At 38.9% G+C, this 21,082-nt stretch overlaps 1 protein-coding gene across 9 annotated transcripts in view; it reads left to right on the top strand.

The window, feature by feature from the left end:
- The window catches only part of LOC104577015 (myocyte-specific enhancer factor 2C), a 116,749-nt gene that overhangs the window by 80,307 nt on the left and 15,360 nt on the right, over nucleotides 1-21,082 (top strand). For 6 of the 9 annotated variants that reach the window (XM_088519740.1, XM_010224439.2, XM_010224442.2 and 3 more), the window contains 3 exons: nucleotides 2,819-2,962; nucleotides 9,733-9,919; nucleotides 11,062-11,109. In XM_088519740.1, the coding sequence (XP_088375866.1) occupies nucleotides 2,819-2,962; nucleotides 9,733-9,919; nucleotides 11,062-11,109 (379 nt within the window). Of the gene's footprint in view, nucleotides 1-2,818; nucleotides 2,963-3,022; nucleotides 3,161-9,732; nucleotides 9,920-11,061; nucleotides 11,110-21,082 lie in introns of all 9 variants that reach the window. The other 3 variants (XM_088519743.1, XM_088519741.1, XM_088519744.1) reach the window with 2 other exon arrangements.

Raw genomic sequence — 21,082 nt, forward strand, 5'->3', positions numbered from 1 at the left:
TAGAATGCAGTACACTACACAGTTGGGTAATTTCATCCTCTTAAAAATCCCTGAATAGTCATTAAAGCTTTGGAAACCAGCTAATCTCCAGGAAGATGTTTTAGGTCTGGCTATTCTCCAGAGTTTGGAAGAGACTCTGGCTGTTTAACGTGGTAAGAAGAATGGCTTCTAAGTCCCTGCAATACTGGGTCAAAGATTGTAGCCTGCTGAAACCCCCTTGCCCTTCTTAATGAGTCTGCTCTTCTCCAAAATCCAGGGTCAGCCTCCATAAGCTTGAGGTGATCCTAAGGAAAAACTGGTGCTGGGTCCAGAGACCTCATAGATGAGGTTTGATCAGTTGGATGTTGGTCAGGGCCCCTGCTAGTTGCATTGTACAAGCAAGTAATGTGTATTGTTCTTAAACATAGCACTTGCAGGAATAAGAAGGCTCTCGTGGAAGAGAGTAAAGAATGAAATAATGCATTAGGACAGGCAAAATTGTTGTCTGTGTGTTGAGCATGAGATAATAGTGGAGATGCTTAGGATCACTGTATTTATACTGAATTCCACAAGTACTCCAGTTCTTGTTGCAGAGTAAGTACCTCACTTTCAACCTGCTCTCCTCAGGACAGGAGGACTGTTGATGTGCATGTGCATCTATTAGTCTTTCTGTTGCCTAACCTTATCCCAACACACTGGAGCAGAGCAGCAGCAGGAAAGGAGGTTGGGCTAGCGAGCAAGAGTAGTTGTGTCCATCAGTGCATGTGCCAAACCCTGGGCTGGTGGGGTTTTGTTACTAGTAAGGCTGAAGTTCATTTTGAATAGTCTATCAGCATGATTTCGTTAAATCTGTTTTTCTGGTGAAAATAGAGCTGGCTTACTACTGGTCAGGTGTGGCAACAACTCTAGATGGTTCATTGTACCTGATTAAGAAGGTTATCACAGTAGTATATAGGAACATAAAAACATGAAATTTTCTGAATATGATTCAAAAGAATTTGTAATTTTTGTCTGTGTGTCAGGAGTAGCTCATGGGATTAAATACGAAATTTGTGTAGGTGCAAAGTTTGAAAAGATGTATGTTGAGATGAAGTCAGTATTGCAAAACTGCCTGCTTTTTGTGCAGAGGTTCGTGAGTTGAGAAGGTTCAGGTCTCCCAGGACAGATTCGTGTCCCTTCTCTGGCTTGACAAAAATGGGAGATTCACAGGGAGTAGCAGTTGCAGGAATAAGAGGGCTCTCTTTTGATGTCTTAGGTAGAATACAGAAAGAAAAATACAAACTTAACAGAAACAAAGAATAAAACTGTAATACTTGAGGGATTTAAGAGTGGTAACTTGGGCGTTGCAATGATTATAGTATTTAAGAATGATATTATTAAGAATGAATTACTAAGAATTAAGAAAGATATGATTAAGAAATAGTAGTATTTAAGAAAATTTAAGTATTTAAGATTAAGAAATGCACTCTTTGAAATGGAACAAAAAGCTCAAATGAAATAATACAGCCATTCTCAGAAGCCAAAACGAAAGCAGCTAGTGCTGCACAGAGCATCCCACAGCAATCGCATGTCACAAACGCAGCCCTTGGCAACAAAAGCAGCTCTGCAGTGTGGAGTAACTGAGACCACTCTTGGGGTTAGGCTCGGAATTAGCTTAGGGCTGCAGACTGTGTGGAAAGGCTTGTAGGCAACCAAGGGGATTCTTTGAAGACTTCACCTAGGAACTCCTAGAGTTAATTTGAGGAAACGTACTACCAATACTGGCTCTGAGCACTGTTGCTTGTATTTGGACAATCCACCAAGAATTACTTCTCAAATTCTTTTGCCTTAATGCTGCAGATGATTGTACTTTGAAAATGTGTCTGGGTGATCAGTTAAAACATAGTTGAGGCCAGGCAACCATTCTGATTCTTAGCTGCTGGCTTAATTATGTAGGTGTATGTGTGTGTGTGTGTGTGTGTGTATATATATATATATATATATATATACACGTATATATATATTTTTCCTATTATTTATCTTGGTGATGATGTTCATGGTTCTGAGGGTTGTTTTGAGTTGCCGAACCTGAAACCCATCTGTTTTGACTTTTCGCTAAGCATCTGTTTTAGCGGTATGTTTTCCTGTACTATGAAACTTCAGCGCTGTACATTTGTGGCACTGTAACTGGAGTCAATAAAACGCAAACGCCATGTCTAGAAAGCTCTTAATCAGTATTTCACAGCCACATTAGCTGCTCTCTCCTCCCCCTTGTCCTATCAAGAGCCTACCCTTAGGAGTGACAGGGCCCTGTTAGTGTCATCCTTTATGTCAAATTCAAAAGAAGAAATCAGTTCAGACACTCCCCCTTCTTTCAAGAGCATACATTCCTAAATCTGTTTGTGTTTTTTTTTTTTTTATTGTTGTTATTTCTTCCTCCTGTGTCTTCAGAGTAAAGGAAAACATTGCGATAATCATCCTTAAACAGTGTGCATCTCTTGCTCTTTACATGCCATAATTTGAAATGCATAAATATATTGAACTAAGCCACACTCTGAAACCCTTAACCCTTTAATGCTGTTGGATGTGGTGGGAGGTACCTGTGCTAGCAAAGGGGCATTGCAGATAGCTAGCCCTGTTATTCTCTGCTTCCAGTTTCACAAGAAAGGTCTGAACGGTTCTCTCTTTGCTACTGGTAATTGGAGCCATGTAACAGCCTTGTCGTGGATCTGCATCAGTTCCTCTTCCTAAAGGACAATGTAAAACCTGCCGCTGCTGGGCAGTTTGTGCTACTGTAACACTGCTGAGTCTTTCTTGCAGCTTGTGTCAAGGATTGAACTTTCAAAATTATGTATTTCAGACATTGAGAAAGAAAGGACTTAATGGCTGTGACAGTCCAGACCCTGATGCAGACGATTCAGTAGGTCACAGCCCTGAGTCTGAGGACAAGTACAGGAAAATTAATGAAGATATTGATCTAATGATCAGCAGGCAAAGATTATGTGTAAGTACTCTGAACTCCCTTTCGTTCTTTTACGTTTTGATATTTCTCTGAACCTGGCAGGCATTGAACAAGAAAGAAAACAAAGGTTGTGAAAGCCCCGATCCTGACTCCTCTTACGCTCTCACCCCACGCACTGAAGAAAAATACAAAAAAATTAATGAAGAGTTTGATAATATGATCAAGAGCCATAAAATACCTGTAAGTACCAAAGGTTAGATGGCTGTCTGCTGATAACTGCTGCAGTAACAAACCATAACCCTTTCAGTTCTGGCTTCTTAAGGAAAACAGTTCAGCTGGAAAGAGGCTTTAGTAGCCCAATATACAACTAGGTACTGTGGTCAGAAAACTTCACACAACACATTTTTCTTCCAAGACTGCCTCTGACACATAGACAAAGACCTCGATAGCTGAAATTTAGAGAAGGAAGTGAAATATACATATATACATTATATCCACTTGATTTACAGAACTGTTTTACCACACCACTTGCCCAAATTGTATCTTAAAAAATAATGATGGAGATCTTTCTTTGTGGATGGGCTGGCAAACCCACAGAATACTTTCTGTGGTGATATAGGAGAAAAAAAAAAGATGTAGAACTGAAATTCCTTTATATATAGTAATTAGTGCATTCTGTATGTGTCACTTCAGTTCTAAAGTGTCTCTGCCAAACTCAGTTGCAGCACTGAAGGGTTACAGCTACTTGCTCGCTGCAGAGAAACAGACTGCATGAGAGCCTAATGGTAGGATTCAGACATGTTTGTGTGTTGGGGTGATTTTACAGCTTTATCAAAGAATTTGCTTTGACATCATCAGCATTTTTTAATGCTTTAACATGAGCTAAATTTTGTTTTAACCAAGTCAAAATTTCTAACCGTCAGTCATATGCCTTGCCAGATATCTAAGAGAAATAACTCTGCATGTGCTATTTTGTTTGCAGAAGACATATGGGGGGAAATATTTTGTAATTATGATTAATACCAAATTTATAAACCTGACAAAAGTGTGGGAATTGTGATGGTCCCTTCTTCTGTGCGTGCAAGGAAGAGTAGCAAACCTGAGGACTCACCCAGGTCAAAAGAAGCTTATGAATTTGCCTATATAAATGCTTGCATCCAAAAGAGAGAGTGAAATCATCTAGATAAGTTCATTTCATGTTCCCACAAGTAGGTTGTGGGAATCGGAGTGTCTGCATACTCAGGATAAGCAAAGTCTCTTCTGTAGTCCTGGCCAATTGCACGTACAAAATCTGATACCTAAACTGAAGGTACTTCAGGATGTTCTCATGCCATTCTCTCAGTGTGAGTGCTCTCTATGTTAACTCTCGGAACAACAATTTTTACAAGGTAACGAAAATTTGAAGGAATTTTCACATCTATGGTTAATGTGTTTGTGCAGAAACTGGAATAGGTATTTTCACAGAGGCCAAAATAGCACCAAATTTGACAAACGAGCACGTGGAATGCCTTGTTAAGAATGTTCAACATAGAAACCGTCAGGGAAGTATACATATATATTCCATCTTTCTTACCTCCCTTTTACTTGCTCCTTTTGCATAGCTGCTTTCTCTGAACAAAAACATTCTGAAGCTGTCAGCATGAGTTTGTTTTTTCAGGATGGAACTCGGTTCAGTAAAGTAACAGGTAGGACACTTAAGACAGCAGTTAGATGCTGAAATGCTTAACGCTTTGTTAAGTCAAAACTTAGCAATCAGCATTCCTTTCCATTTTCAAGGATGACCTTTGGCTTGTTCAAATCAAGGTGACAGAATCTTCAATCAGATAGGATTTTGTCTAGTTATTTTTTCACCCTCAGAAATTGGGTTTTAGTTGGTTCTTCGGAGCCTCTGTTGTATGTCGTGTGGCTTGCTTCTGTTCCAAAAGAGCAGCACATGTTCATAACAATGTAGTCTTAAAGCAGGGAGAAAAAGAAAAAAGGAAGCCCTTATTCCTGATTAATACTGAGTCTCTCACCTCCATTATCACTACAAGCATTCAGAAAAAAAAAATGCATTTTCTGTAAAAATGCATTTTCTATGAAAGATGTGGGAATTGGAAACAACACAGCTTTTCAAAACACGATCCATTGTTTTAGTCCTCTCTCAAATTAATGAACTTTCTCTCCAATGACTTTCATTAGAATTTAACTTTTGACAACAAAACTCTCTATTCTTGATTCATCTCCACTATTTTCTTTAGCTTTATGGGTATAATGTAGCTTTCTAGTTTGCAGGGATGATAACAAAATACAATTTATTATCTCTTTATGAAATTTTCAGAGACACGCTATAGAATTGTCAGTGTTAGTGATGGTTTTTACATAATAGAGGATATACCTCCTTTGCATACTTCACACGCTGAACTCGAGGTGTGTGCGTGCACATCAGCAAGCTGCTTACCACAAAAGGAAGAATCAGTAGGTGAACGTCCCTCATGCAACAGGAGCTCCTTCTCCTAGTGTAAGCCTAATCATAGTGGGCAAGATGGAGCTCAAAGCTAGTACATACCAAAAAGTTATAAATGCACGAGATGATCTCTAGCTGCACAAATTGGTATAGCTTTAGGGAGGTTTAGGAAACTATACTTATTTTCTTGTGATGGTCAAAAAAAGTAGCCAAAAAAGTTGGGGGAAAGAAAGCAAAACTGAGCAAAAAGTCACATGTCACCCATTAAATCACTACTTACAAAAATGTATAAAACAATGCAGTGCCTGGACTTGTAAGAGAGCAAATGAATGCTGCCAAATGAAAATAAAATTGGCTTTTCCTCTTAACAGATGAAGCCAATAATGTTTCCTCAGATAATTTTCTAGGGGTAAGTATTTATATTGTTCTAGAACATCTGATAATAATTACACATTTATTTGTGATTTTCATAAGAGTGATGAAAGCAGAAGAGACAGAAATAGTTCACTGGAAGGCAGCTCTAAGTATTTCTGTCTGCAAATAGATGAAGGCCTGGCTGAATATGGGAGGCAAAAAAAAAAGTACTTGGCACAAAGTTTGGTGCCTTTGTTTTAGAGGGTTTTGAATCCCCAACGTTTTGCTTCCCACAGCATTCTACAACTTGTAGTATTCACATCTAATGTTGTGTACACTGGACATTTCCTTTAAATGGGCAGTCTGTTGCATTTGGCAGTTTTGCTAGTTGCGTCCCTGTTAAAGCTACAACTAGGGTCACAAATTATAGAATGACAAAGCAGATTGAGGCACTCGAAGGCCTTCATTTCTGCAGTTGATAGTGTGAGCAGGCTGTGGCACACTTTTGGCATGAGCCAAATTGCATTTTCTTAAGCAGTTCCTGAGTGATGTTTGCTAGTTAAGCCAGGAACAATTCCTAGTAGTCAGTTTATACACAGCTGTGCTTTCCCCCCCCCCGCCTTTCTCTCTCTCTCTCTCTCTCTCTTTTTTTTTTTTTTTTTTTTTTTTTTTTTTTTTTTTGTCTTTGTGTGTGTGTGTTAGAGAAGTTTACTAGTATGAACTGCCTTGTGGCCTCAGATGGCCTCAGTTCCTGGCCATGTTTAACTTACTAGTACCAATTACACAAGTGCATCATAAGCTTTAATGTTCATCAGGCCTAGTTGGGCTAGAACTGCCACATGACTTACCACCAAGAATGGACAGGGGATCTCTAGGAGGTTACAGTTCGTCATAAAGAACATCAAAGACAGTAGCAGAAATTTTGGTTTACCAGAAGCAAAACTGTAGACAGGCACTGTTTTAACTTCGGTAATTATTCAAACAACCTTCTCCTCTGGACCTTACTGCATACAAAAGTGTTAATGAAATCTTTGATGTTTCTGTGAAGAAACAAAAACTACTGTGTTCCAGAGAATCATATGTACTGCACTGAAAAGCAGAGAGTAAAAGTGATTTTATTTTGTTCTCTGATAAAATTTCCTGTAAAATACTATGTAAACTAGTCTAAGTATAGGCTTGCCAGACTACAGGCAAGGGGATGCAGAGGATGCCATTAGATGTGCAAAAAAAAAAAAAAAAAAAAAAAGATGATAAGCTTTTAACTAGCTTTAAAATTACTGTGCAGAATGACAAAAGAAACTGAAGTTGTATCTGCAGTGATGATCAGTCTCCACTAAAGAGTGATAAGAGTAACCAAAACCGGGGCTTTTCTGTGCAGTAGCATAGGAACATGAGAGCTTATTCATGGCCCCAGGCAGGATGTGGAGCTAAGCTTAGGCATTTGTCATGTGAATCCTTTGGCTAAAGCTTTTTCAAAAGACAGCGACCATCAACAGCAGCTGGCTCTGAACTTCAGAACCAGCCTGTACACTGAGGGCCAAAGTACATCCCCTACCTTACACAGAGTGTAGGAAACTGCTAAATACTTTTGTGGGCAGTGAAGAAAATGGCTTGCTTCAAAGCATGCTTACAGAGTGATAAACATTTCAAATTACGCTACATGTGCTTATTTCCAAGGATTTTAGCCTTCAGTCATGACATGCATGGGACCTCCTCCTGTGCGCATGGTGAATTCTTTGAAAGACAAGCCACACGTGCAGCCAGAAAACTAGTCCTTAACTGTCAAAATGTTTGCTTGCAAAAGTGTTGTGCCTGTAAGAAGTGAAGAAGAGCTGGGACAGAAGCATAGTTCAGCAGTTACTTTTAGAACCATAGAATACTTAAGGTTGGAAGGGACCTCTAGAGGTCATCTAGTCCAACCCCCCTGCTCCAACAGAGACCTGGAGCACGTGGCACAGGACTGCGTCCAAGCAGGTTTTGAAGATCTCCAGAGAAGGAGACTCCATAACCTCTTTGGGCAGCCTGTTCCAGTGCTCTGTCACTCTCACTGTTAAGAATTTTTTTTTGTCACTATATAGTCATTTGTTCTCTTTTATTCCTGATTTCTGAAACGCAAACCTTAGATGATGCTTCAGGATCTCAACATGGATGATAAGAATGCGTGCAGTTTTGCCTCTTACTGAGCATTTCCAGAGTACCTCTCCCCCACCCAACCCTTCTTAAACCAGCTCTTCTAACAGAAATTAGCCAGTTAGCATCTTTGCTAAAAGGACAAGAGCTCCAGAGATGGAGTCCTGCCCAAGAAGCTCTGTCAGCAGTTTGTAGGTGTTTACACTGAGGTCGGTTAGCTTGAGTGTGTTAGCTGATCTCCGCCATCATACTAGCGTGGAGATGCATGTTTTTCTCAGAAAACCAAGCCATGGAGTGAGTTATAGAGTAAAATTAACACCTTGAAAAAATCCTGAGGCATTCACATAGGCTACTCTTCACAGGGTGCGCTGAATCTTGCTGTGCCTTATTATTTGTTTGCTATGTTTCAGTGGTTAAGCAAAATGATTCCCGTATATTTAGAGCTGAATTATGTCTGTCCCTGGAAAGAGGGTTAGGACAAAAAAACTTCAGGGATAACCATAATTTGATAGCCTGTGCTGTAATATGTAGGGCACAGCCAACAGATGTGACTAGTCAGAGAAGATGCATGTGGGTGGCACAAGGTCAGGCAGCCTCTGCGGCCTGACACAGCAGATGATGCGTCCAGTTCTCAGCACACTCCCTCTGGCTCCTGGGAGACCTATCATACAATCATCTGTTAACAATAAAATTGAAATCTGTGAGTTCCTCCCTCTGAAGATGTCACCACAAGGCTGGTTTAAAGATTTTTTTTTCTAAAAAAAAGAGAGTTAAGAGCTTTAAAGTGCTTAAAAATTTAAGTACTAAATTAAAGGGTATTTGGTTTGCATTTGGATTTTTGAACACTTAAAATACTGTCAGGTAACTGAAAAGCTTTTCTAGCCTTTCACAAGAGCGGGAAGCTGATTATTAAAAATACAAGTAAATTAAATATGAAATTCTCATGTATTTGAATGATGCAAGAACTATGGATTTTAATGAAATTCAGACAAGCCTTGCCCCCAAAAACCTCATCCAACAAACCAACAGACTTGAGTTGGGAATATTGTATTGTGGTTTCTGTAATCAGGGACTGAATCTCCTCACGCTCCCTGTCAGACCTAGAGTCAAGTGGCATAATGGTCAAGCTTGCAAAACTGCTTATTGAAAGGGCTTCTCGCAAAGGAAAGGCTCTATTAGATGCTTCTTTTGACTGATGATAACAGTATCTTGAAAAAGCATTAAAGAGAGCCCCCTTCCAAAACCAAGAACCAGCAGAGAGTCATATATAGAAAGTTCTTATCTTTGTTATATGTCGATGAGTAGGACTAACTTTCTTTTAAGCCCTTCCAAAGCTAAGCTAGAAACTTTAAAAAGTCATTTACTGTGTTGATGCGTTTAACATGATTTGGGATCATTCTGGTTGCTAAAGCAACGTATGCTGAAATTAATTATTCCTTTTGCATTCCACCCCTTCGAATTTTTCTCCATGCAGTGAAGTCATCATGATCATGCACCTTTGATCTTGCAGTCATCTGTGACACTAGATTAAGATATCACAAGTGAACAATTACGGCTTCACTGAATGAAAGAGAAAACGAAGCCTTCACGAAGCGTGGTTTTGTTTTAAACAAAAAGAAAAAGGAAGAAAATCTTTATAGTTTTTATGAAATAAATGTGCAAACTGCAGTGGAGGAAGATGGCATCATGATTTCAAAAATGTTATTTAAAAGCCTGGTTAACTCTGTTTAAAACTCTTCTCTTGACCCCTTAGTAGAGGGGGAGCTTAAATATTTTAACCACCAACTACAGCATATTGGAACTAAATATAGAGTAACTGTACTTGAAGACTGTTGTGCTTCTGTACTATTCTTGTCTTTGTTTCCCTTTTTTGCCTGTACAGGCTGTTCCACCACCAAACTTCGAGATGCCAGTTTCTATCCCAGTGTCCAGCCACAACAGTTTGGTGTACAGTAACCCAGTCAGCTCACTGGGGAACCCCAACCTTTTGCCACTGGCCCATCCTTCTTTGCAAAGAAATAGCATGTCTCCTGGCGTGACACATCGGCCTCCGAGTGCAGGTAACACAGGTACGTGCTGCTCACTCTCAGCCTTTTAAATGTCTGCTTGTATGGGTTAGTAACTTTAAACTCTGAAGGGGAATAAAAAAGAAAAAGAGCTCTGTTTTTACTAGTCACAACAGTTTATCCAAAATTGCTGTGTCGAAAAATCGAAGGAAGAGCCAAAGACGTTTCTATTTCCAATTTAGAAAATAAAAAAAAAAAGTCCTAGAAAAAGCCAAGTATTGACTAAGATAAAAGGAAATCAATAAAGGATAAAAGGGCAGACAATTTGCTGTTTCATAAAGGCAGCTTGTCTGCTTAATACATGCAAGAACTCACTGCACTGTAAAACTTAAGTGGGGAGGAGAGAATATGTGTCCAAAGTAAACAAGTTAAAGCAGGTAAAATAGACCACTAGTTACTTTAAGCAGCAATCTAGAGGCTAAATGCAGAAGTTGTTATTTCAAGGAATTATTGTTGCATTCACAAGTTCCGCCATGGTCTACAGTAGCTGAGCGCTGAGCTCAGTGCTTGGGAGCCTGGTATAGCAAGAGGTTGTGTCCTGTGCTGCTCCTGATGAGGGGTCACCTCTGAGCAGGATAAGTCGGGATTAGGTTCATTGAATCTGTCTGCCTGAAGCAGTATCAACATCCTTAAGTGTACAGGGTTCAGAGAACCCTCTGAGATCTGTGAGCACAGAGAGAGACGTTAAAAATACTTGGAATGAATGTCTATGAAAGACTGAGAAAATTAAAATGAAAAGTTATGCAAATATGTGTTACAGTTAGGTTCTCATCCTCCCAGTCCTCTGTGGAGGACTTCCATTTCAGGCTAATACTGAAACAATTACAGTTTTCAGATGCTGCTGTGCAAAACACAATTTTAATATATATTTTGTAGTTTATGTGCTGTGGAAGTATGAAAATAAGATAATAAAAAATTGGGGACCTCATTTTTAGTTTGTCCTTGAAAGCCAAATACTTTGTATGTGTAACATCAAGTATTACAATTGCTGTGACTTAATCTGATTCCTGTAGGAGTCAGAAGGAAGACAATAGTAGCACTTGGATGAGACCATTTGAAAGTTGGGAAAATGTTGGGACTGTTTGGAGTGTTTGCCTGTTACGCTTTGTTGTGCTCACTTACAGTATTTCATGTCAATCCCTTAGGTGGCCTGATGAGTGGGGACCTCACAACCGGTGCAGGCACCAGTGCAGGTAAAGAGCAGCAACTTTCTGTTCAGCGTTCGTGGTGAACAGCAGCCCTTCTCCAGATGCCGAGGCCTAAACTCTGTGTTGGTGTCAGGCTGTCAAAAGAGCTCAGTATTGGCTGGGGACTAAGGTTCCCCCAGCTCGTGGGAGGGAAGGGGCTGTTATCAGTGCTTCATGTGAGGTAGTAAGAGACTGGGTTTTGGCACTGTTGCAAATCTTGTGCTTCACCAAATCCTGTGTATATAAATGCCTGGTTTCCTTCACATTAGCTTGTCCATAAAAACTTTTGGTTCCTGTACAGAGCCCTGTTCAATTGAAACCCTACTGAGGTCAGTGGCTGAAATCCTGATCCTTTGAAGTCAAAGGGAGTTATTCCATTGACCTTAGTGGAATCAGGGGTTTATTTTATGAATTCAAGCTTCAGTAAAGACGGCAACATTGAGTTACCCGTTAAGACTTTCAGTTACTGAGCACAGATTTCATTTCAGGCTTAAGCCCACTGATAGTCATCAAAATCTGGTAGTGTTTACCTAAATAATCAGTAATTAACCTAAGCTTAGTTTTAATCATTTACTTAAGTGCTTTGGGACTCAGTGGAGAAGGATTTTCAAACTATCCAGGCAGAGCAAAAGTTTAGCCTCTTTAGGCTTATTCCCTTAGAGCTAATGAGAACTGTACTTGCTAAGGCCTGTGCTACAGAAGCAGTGTTGCCGAATTGGTCCCCTTTGCTCAGTAAACGCAGTGGTTTGTTAGCAATGTCAACAATATTACATTATAACAAATACGGATTACAAAAGACAATGGCAAGATTACTGTTTCAGTTTGAGAAGTAAACACATATGTTGGAAGAAAACAAGTAGTGAAACGTGGAGCACACCCAGTTTTACTGGATTAAGTGCTCTGGGAAAGAGCGATACAGAAAATAGTTGAAAGATCCATTTTGTGCATGATAAACCAGAGTTGAGACATATGCTGATTTTGACACTGTAGCATGAAATGACTTACAAAGAAATCCTGGGTGTAATGATCTTTTCTTTCTTGGCTCTTTGCAGCCTCCTTTAGCGTCCCCCTCCCCTTTTATCTTCACGCATAGATGAGTCACAGATGTTTGTGAGCTGCATCTTTAGCAAAATTGAGGCTGCACCACATTGTATCAAAAAGGCACTCTAACCTCGTGCTGAAGCTGCGAGAGGTTGTTATGTGTTAACTTAGGGGTAGGGTAAGCAGACTGCAGGAATGTAGCTGCCGGTCTCCTTTATTCTGGAAAAAAAATAAAGATAGAAGATTAGTTTTGTTAATCGTCTTTTGTTAGTCCCTGCAATACAGCTAAAGAAAGATGAATTTTGGTGATGTTTGCATTTCATCTTTTTTTTGTTTGGTTGGTTGGTTTTTTGGGATTTTTTTTTTTGTTTTTTTAATTGCGTGTATAGTCGAAACTCCAAGTATAGCAATGGAGAACTCGGGTAAGAAGATCATTGCCCTGTGAAGGGGCTCCCTCTACTGCCTTGCTAGGAAATAGCACTGTCGGGTTCCTGCTTCCCCCGTTCTTTAAATTGAAAAGCAATTAGTAAAGAAGACAATATTTGCTCTTAGAAGGGGCACATGGTAAAATAAAAGCTCTTCTGCACATGCATTTGGCTTAATTCCTTGTGCTTAATAAAAAATACATATCAATATGCTAGGTTAGAAGTTTAAAATATAACTTTTAAAATGTAACTTTTTTCTTGAGACTATATTAAAAGCATTTATAAGCACATGATAAGAAGGACAGCTTGATAACTTGCTTGCAAATAAAGAATTTGTATTTCCTGTGTGCAATATTATACATTAAGCAATGTAACTTTGTAGCAGGCAATTGATTTGACAAGCATATGTATGTGGGGCATTGCTAGGAATAAATATTTAATTGTATGAATAGTCTTTGTTCTTTATCTGGCAATAAGAGCTTTAAACACCATTAAAGATGTGTTTTCTAAATGTCTTAAATGCAAAGCAGTAGCAAGAATTTGATATAGCAAGAATTTGATACAGGGCTGAAGGAAGATGAAAGGTCACTATGAGGTTGAATCTTCTGTCTTAGTTGCATCATTCCACAATGCCACTATTTTGGACAGTCTTTGCTCTCCAGGGTGCAGACAAATAAACAAATAAAAAGTTTTCTTTGTTCATCATTCTACATAAGAAACAGAGACCTCTGTGTTTTTTTTCTAACTGGCAACTTAGAAGCTGGTAGCATGATCATGTGGTTTAATCTGTTGGGGTTCATATTTCTTGCCAAATTAGAACATTATGAATTTGCATTTCTCTGCAGCGTCCAAAAATAGCATATATTCAAAATAACACACTCCAAAGAAGAAAAATCTAAAGAGTTTCATTTCTGTCACAACAAAATAGAACTACTTTTGATTGCTGACGCCAAGCCTCAGTTTCTGCATTTCTTCAACAGATTACCTTATAACTTCAGTGTAGGAAAGGGAAAAAGATACTTAGGTTTGTTAAGCCTCTAAGTTTTGAAAACTGTGTTAATTTGTTAGTTTGGATTATTCCCAGTAATAACCCTGACATTTTCTGCAATTTACCTTAGGAGTTAGCCCAAGGCATAAATAGAACTTAAGAAAGCTGACGGCTTTATTATTGTACACAGCTAAATACCAGCAGCGGTATTTTTAACTTAAACCAAGGTTATCTCAGGTTTGTTAAAGTAAATTTGTTCTTAGACAGATACTGATTGGACAGTTTATAACATGTGATAATAGCAAAGTCCAACAAGACTGGAGTGAATTTACCATTTAGTGTAGTTGCCAAATTACAAATACCACAATGTCTTTGGCACCATTCTCTCAAATCAGAGATTTTTAATTAGAGACAAGAAATACTTGGCCTCAAATTGGTACACTCTAAAACCACTTAGAGTTACTAATTTCAGCTTGCCTCATAACTAACATGAAAATTAAGTGACTTATAACCTAACTCTAATTAATATAAGAAAGGGTGTGAAGTTGTCTTAATTTTTAACGTGCCTATTTATTCTTAAACAAAAACAGTTAAGTCAGTACTAACCTGATCAGAAACAAGTAATGTTTATGAAATGGAAGTTTCAGTTGTATAAATGATCCAAACTCTGTTTGTTTTGTATGGTAGTTCAATACTTATGTTGTAAGCCTGATGAAAGATTGAGACTTTAAAAATATATCAGTAGTTTAAAAATTAAAATGCAATTGTTTTGAGGAAATCTTTAATAGACTTTGAAAACCACCAGTTGAGTTATAACCTTCATTTTGTTTCTCTGTGGTTTTCAGATTATGACCTTTTTTATTTATGAATTAAGTTTTGTTTTGAATGGAATAAGCCCATCTAGATCAACAGAATTTTGTGAAATTTTTATTATAAATTATAAAATAGAAAAATTCATTCTTAAGTTTAAATCTAGGAAGAGTATGTTAAAAATACTGGTTTTGCCTTATTTTTTTTTTCTGTAATTTATCTGGAGCTAGTTTCTGCACTGGCTCCTCCTTGACATTAGTATTAAGCTAAAAGAGCAAGTTATTCAAAACTTGGGGCTCTAAAAATGCTGTCAAAGGAGCTAAGGGTGTGTTCTCTTTAAATAAAGCATCCTTAAAGCTGCTCTCTAAAGTTACTAGATATTGAAAAGATCAGGAGTTCCTTTTGAAAAATTGATCCCCTTTTTTTTTTTTTTTAATAGCTGAATCCCATATTTACCTCTGGATCAGCAGCTAGTCATTTCCTTTTGGAAGTAAAGCACAACTTAGCAGTGGTCTTCTCATCTTCTCAAAGCTTGGGTTCTGGATCTCTCAGCCAATATTACAATTTGCCAGCACTTTACTGCTATTTTTTCTTTTCATGGTTATGTGCTGGCAGTGGGTGAAGGTGTTACAGGTTCTTTTTGTATTTCAAGCCAACAGATATACGTGTAATAGTCATTTTTTAATATATAAGGTAGAGGCATTCCAGGTGGTATCTTCTCAGAAAAGAAGAATTTACTAAAAGGAAGCAATCTGTCCAAAAATGCCTGTGAGTATGTCCTTACTTAAAAAAGTAAGCAAGCACATGAAAGGCACCTAGCTCTATTAGCCTCTTTTGCACCTCCAAATATAAACAAATAGTAAACAGCAGAAACATAAAAGATTACATACTCTCTGTTGTACCCTGCAATCGTGCTTGGCAAGTCAAGAGAAGTTAATTCTGAGGCAGCAGGTGTGGAATATGTTAAATAAACGAATGTGCCTAGAGTAATGATTCCTAAAGCGACATTTATGGGCAACCTGTTAGGACTGGACTCCCAGAGAGAGCATAACAAGCCTTGGCCTTCCCTCAGTATTTGATCAGTGCAGTTGTCCACAGACCTATGATCTAAAGATCAGCAAGATGCTCTAGAGAAGTGCAGTAACCAACAGTTTCTGCCCAAGGAAGCTCAGCAATCCAAAAGCAAGAACATAAAGTCATTCATAACAGAGTTGGTGATGCAAGAGGGCCAAACCCAAACAATAAGAAATCACAGAACATTAAGCTGGCTGAAAAAAACAAGAAGAGTCATGAGAAAGGAGCAACACAATAGCACTCAGATTCATTTTCTTTTCCGTTTTTCTGCAGGCTTTGTGCCATTAAGTGCTGCTTTTCCAAGCTTTCCTCTGTAAAAGGAGATTATGTACTTTTTTTTTTTTTTCCAGTCCTGTGACAATCCAGGAGTTGGTGCTTTAAGGAAAGTATCTACCAGTGGGAGATTCGTGATAAAGCAATAACAACACTAGGACTTGTTTGACAGCTCTAATATATAGTATGAAGGAGATTGTCTATCTAACAGTACTTGAAATTCATGTCTGTGTAGGCAGCCAACACAGGTCTTTCCAAAATTAAGTCCTGTTTCTGCTTGAGACAGGTGATCTCTTGTAGGGAGCTAAATAAGAATCTTTTCATGCAGGTAAATATCACATCAGCAGATCTTTAAGAATAGATTTGAAAGGGTGGAGGCTGCTGTCCATGCAAAAGTCAAAAAATGCCACATTGACTTTGTGTGCCATTCAGAAAGCTTGGGTGTGCATATTTTTAGTTAACTCAAGTGGCCTCTGATCGGTAAAGAGATTCCTGTAAGCTCAGTGTGGATAGACCTCTGTGAGAATCTGTGGAAATTTGGCATTTATTAGGTTTCCATCAGTTGTGTAAGTGTTGACTTAGTTATTTAGTTATTCTCCATCTCATCATCTCTCTTATCGGCAATGTCTCAATATTTATATTTATAAAAAGACAGCTTGAAAGCCTTGAAAGGAAGAGAGCCCTAGGTTCACGTGTAATGAACAATTAGAGAGTCATACAAACTTACTTTTTGTGAGTAGGATTTTAAAGACAGCCATGATTGACTACTACTTTTCCTTTATGACAAGCAAGTGCGAGTATTCTTCTAGAATAACTTGGATTCTTTGGATAAAATCCTTTTCCCAGTAAGGTTTGTGAGAATTGTATGCTTTACTTCAGTGACCCAGAGATTTCGCTCTGGGCCGTTCCTTCCTGTTTGCCAGGACTGTAAAGATGAAGAAAAGAAAAAAAAAAAAAAAGCACTGCAGATCAGCAAACATTTGGATCTCATGCCTGCCTTGGCTATGGAAAGAGATAGTTGGTACCCCCTTGATCAGGAATGCAGCAAGCAAGGACTTTGCTCTGGGAAGAAAAGCAAGAAATGCTTTTAACCTCTTGAAGCTGGGCTTGCAGCTACAGCTGGAAGCCCCTGGCAATATTGAACAAATTTGACCCCTGCCCTTCAACTTCTAAGACGATTCCCTAATTAAGGTATTCAAGCCATAGATCAAATCTCTTGCAGCTGATTTTCCCTTAGTAATAGCTGGAATGATCTCCCAGAGCACTGGGGATAGAAAAGATACAGGGAAGAGATTCTTCCTGAGTCTTCTCTTTGTCTTCTAAGTAGTACTTAACTATGTGTGAAACACTTATCTTTGGTGTGTGAGTCTTTTTCCGATAGTATAGGCAGGGGAGAAATACAAGGACGTATGTTTTGTGTTTAAAATACCTAGTTTTGAAGTTTTTCTGAGGTTGAATTTTAAACTACATGCTCCTTTTTTTCTGTAGTTGTGAATGTACCAAAAATAGCAATTTAGTGTTATTTCTGAAATTTGAAGGGGGAAGCAAAATTGTTTTCCGCTTTCCTCTTGTTTTGTCTTTCTTCCGACTCTATTACAACTTGTATAAAAGAAGAAAAGAATACTCATTTTTTTTGCGTAGAAAGAACTAGAATGAAGTATATTTCCAACTAACATACAAAATGAAAGGAGATAATACCTCATGTTCATAATGTGCACTGTTTAATTGCTTTACTGGAATAAGAACTGAATTGTAATCATAAGCGAGCAGCTAAGTCCTGAAAAAGTATTGGGTAGGGGCAAATCTCAGACAGATGAGGTCCAGATATAATTTGCTACATGCTGTGCAGATCAGGTCTGGGCCACTTACTGCAGGATTTTCAGAAAAGATGTCATGCAGGCTAAATTTCAGAGGAGCACTTTTGAAAACTGTCCTTGATTTTTGTTGTTGACCTCTCCTGATAGCTGGGAGTAGTGTAAAAGAGTTCTGCATTCCTAGTGCAGAGAGCAGCACTAACCTGTGCAAGCATGGGCAGGAAGGAATGTGGTAGGAGGCTTTACGCTCTGTCTGTTAGGAACATCTGTAGGTCTAATGGCAGGTTAGGCAAGTTATTTCACATTTAAGTGGCTCTCTGGCCCCTGACACTCGCTATGGACCTGAAAAAGTGCCAGAGAGCTGGTAATGCACAGGAATACTGTTCCAATGCTCGTGGTGCAGTGCCCATATTTTTAAACTATAAAAGGTAATCCTAATAAAGCACAAAACAAACTATTGCGCAATTATCTTCTGATTAGTTACAGCTTAGTTACTGTGCTGCAAACCAGCACCGGGGCTTGGATTGTCTGTTGCTGTTTGAGTTGGGCAGAAGGGAGGGGAATAAAAGTGTTGGCTTTCAGTAGGTAGGATGCTGCTCCTTCTCCCTATGCCTAGTGAATTGGAGACACACTGTTCCTGCCAATGTGTTGAACCCCTATTCCAAAGGTTAGGAGGACAGAGTCCAGAGGTGTTTGGAAATGAAATGTCTACCTGGAGCTTGGGAAACTGAATTGCAATAAGAAATGTTTTGAACAGTTGCTTGCAGTTCCTTGTGCGGGCTACCACAGGCTAATTCTGTAGATACACAGGTACCATCTTTACGTTTATTTTATTAAGGTGTGAACTTTGAAAATAGTCTAAGATGGGAGAACGCTCAGAGTAAGAACTAATTAAAAATGCATTTACATATGTGTCTTATTATAGCAGCACAACATAAACCACAGTGTTGGTGATCAGGTTAGTTTGCCATATACTTAGTCATGCACTTGATTCAGTGGTGAAGGGATTGCGTGACATGTTAACGGTCTGTGGTATGCAGCCCCGATTTTGTTCTTGTGGTCTTTCACGCTGCCTGCAAAAAAAAACTCGTGGGTATCTGTTTGAAAATGTCTCTGATTTCTAGTCTCCTAGATCATTAGTACTGCCTTAGTTTTCCAGAAGTGTTTACCAGTGCTCAGAGTTTTTGAGAGGCCAGAGAGTTATTCTTTGCCTGGAGCTTCTGCCTGAATACTTTCTATCTTCAAGGGACTTGGACTTAGTGAGTGCAGCACTGGGCACACATGCCCCTTTTCAGCAGCCAGTGTGTGCACCTGTAAGTACTCGACACGTAGCTAGCTCCAAGGATGTTCCACATTGCAGGTGGCACCAGCTCCAGGATTAGATGGAATGCTGACTGCTTCCTGCATGTGAACAGGTTGTTAAGGCAACACGTGAATGGAGGTATGATGGGGCAGAGGGACTCCTGAGTTCTGCTGTGGCTGGAACAGGCTGCCTGAGCACTGCGGCACCTGCAGGAGCTCTACTGGGGCAGGGCTGCTGCTTAGCTCAGGCTGGCCTCGACTGGAGACTGGAGCCTGAACAGGGGGAGGCCGTGGGGAGGCTGCACAGGGTTTTTAGAGGACTGGTAATGAGAATAAATATGACATTGAGCAGTAAATATGACACTGAACAGCCTTTCAAGGTCTGTCAGATCTCAACCTAAAGCTTTAGCCAGCCCAAGGACATAGCAAAACTGGAAAATGATAGCCTAGGGAAGTCTGTTTTTTGACAATACAATTTTTTTTTTGACAATTTGACAAGACGGTTTTTCTCTACTGCATTGGGACCAGTGGAGATTTGCTCAGCTCCCAAAATGAGATGTTCTCAGTAAGTCCATAATCCTGAAATGGGCTGCAGCAGCATATCCTTTTCTTCTGTACATTCTCAGTGCAGGTGGCCCTCACATACACCAGAACTGCTTTCTGTTAACATGATTTTAGTGATCCCCAAGTACTGCCCTTTTTCCCAGTATGGGACAACTGCAGTGCCGTCAGAACCCTTTGCATGCCTAGACTTAAAGAGCAAGAATTTCCCATTTAAAATACTACCATTAACAGTTGTAGTATCTTAGATAGTATCACAAAAACAAGTTAGAAGGAATCTCAGCAGCAGATAGCAGCTGAGTCTTTTATTGTTGCAGGAATCTCTAATTTTATATTTGCATTAAGTGATAACAGGAGCCAAGAGTTGCTGGGATAGTTTTCTCCTCTTTCGCCCCCTGGCCATCCAAACGTCTGTACATTCACAGCATTTTAGTTCTATTTCAGTCCTTTTGGTCTGGGCAGCTGATATTTCACAAGATGCCTGTGAATTCTTTCATGCAAAGTCAGTAGCTTTTATATAGCATGTCTGTCTCAGGTGACTGCCAGTAATTGAGTAAAGAAGGTCCATCAGGGAAATGTGGAAATGGACAGGTACTTTAATGTAAACATTGTCTTTCTGTGGGGGAGTGTGTTTCCAGATTGGTTTTCATCTGCTGTTCACAGTTAGTAAAGATCATGTACTGTGAAATGACTAACATACAAAATGTGAATAAGAACTTTCAGTTACCTCTTTCAAAAATTCGATTTAGACGAACACAAGTACAACTTGCTGACATTATTGCATTATTGTCTATTAGTTGGTGTCTATTTTGTTTGGGTCTTGAACAGTAAAACCTAACCATATAAATGACGTCAGAGAAAAGGCACCTAATAGCTACTAGTAGGCACAATTGACATTCTTTTAGGTGGTGGGGGGGGGACTGAATCAAGTGAAGACTATAAAACTGAGTATAAATGTGGCAAAATTCTATCGTTGCATTCATTATATTTCCTTTCTTTTTGTATATTTTAAAGACAAGGGTAAATTATAATATAGTTGGGTCTCAATTCATGTAGACTCGTTCTAATTCTAACATCCCTCTTAAGAGGCTTAGTGGTCAGTCATCATGTCATAGGTACAGGATGCGTATTGAACATACTCTTCTTGGAAGGATTATGATAATTTCCACAAGTAAGAGCATATGCTTGTTTAAAGAGCTTGAAATGACCACTAGTATTTACCAAAACTCCTTAAAGAATTTGAAAGTTCTTATTAAAATTACTGGCAAGTATACGTCCTTAGTTCCTGAAGATCTTCTAAATTCTCAACCTATATGGTCAGTGAGAGAAAACCATTAAACTGAAGAAAAAGAGCAAAAACAGGAAATATTTAGTGTGTGTCTCACTCTTAATTTTTCTAGGACTAAAATGTTTTATTTATTCAATGAATTTCTATTTCTTTATCATGATAAAAGGATCAAGTAGATTCCAGAAATCAAAATACAAAATTTGTCCAATATTTTGAACTTTCAAACTTTGAATTTGTGATAATACCCTTCAAGAATATTGAGGGATGTGTAAATAAATTATTCGCTCCTCCCTCATTTGTGTTACCTTGACATGTGGAAATGTTCCAGGCTTAAATGCTCAGGAGAGCAGCTCAGTGCTGCTTCAGAGAATCTCAAGAACTGCAGTCATTTTGCAACAACTGC

Source organism: Tinamus guttatus, unplaced genomic scaffold (genome assembly GCF_059628265.1).
Source record: "Tinamus guttatus ecotype Peru unplaced genomic scaffold, ASM5962826v1 Tinamus_guttatus_pri_ptg000069l, whole genome shotgun sequence".
NCBI lineage: Eukaryota > Metazoa > Chordata > Aves > Tinamiformes > Tinamidae > Tinamus > Tinamus guttatus.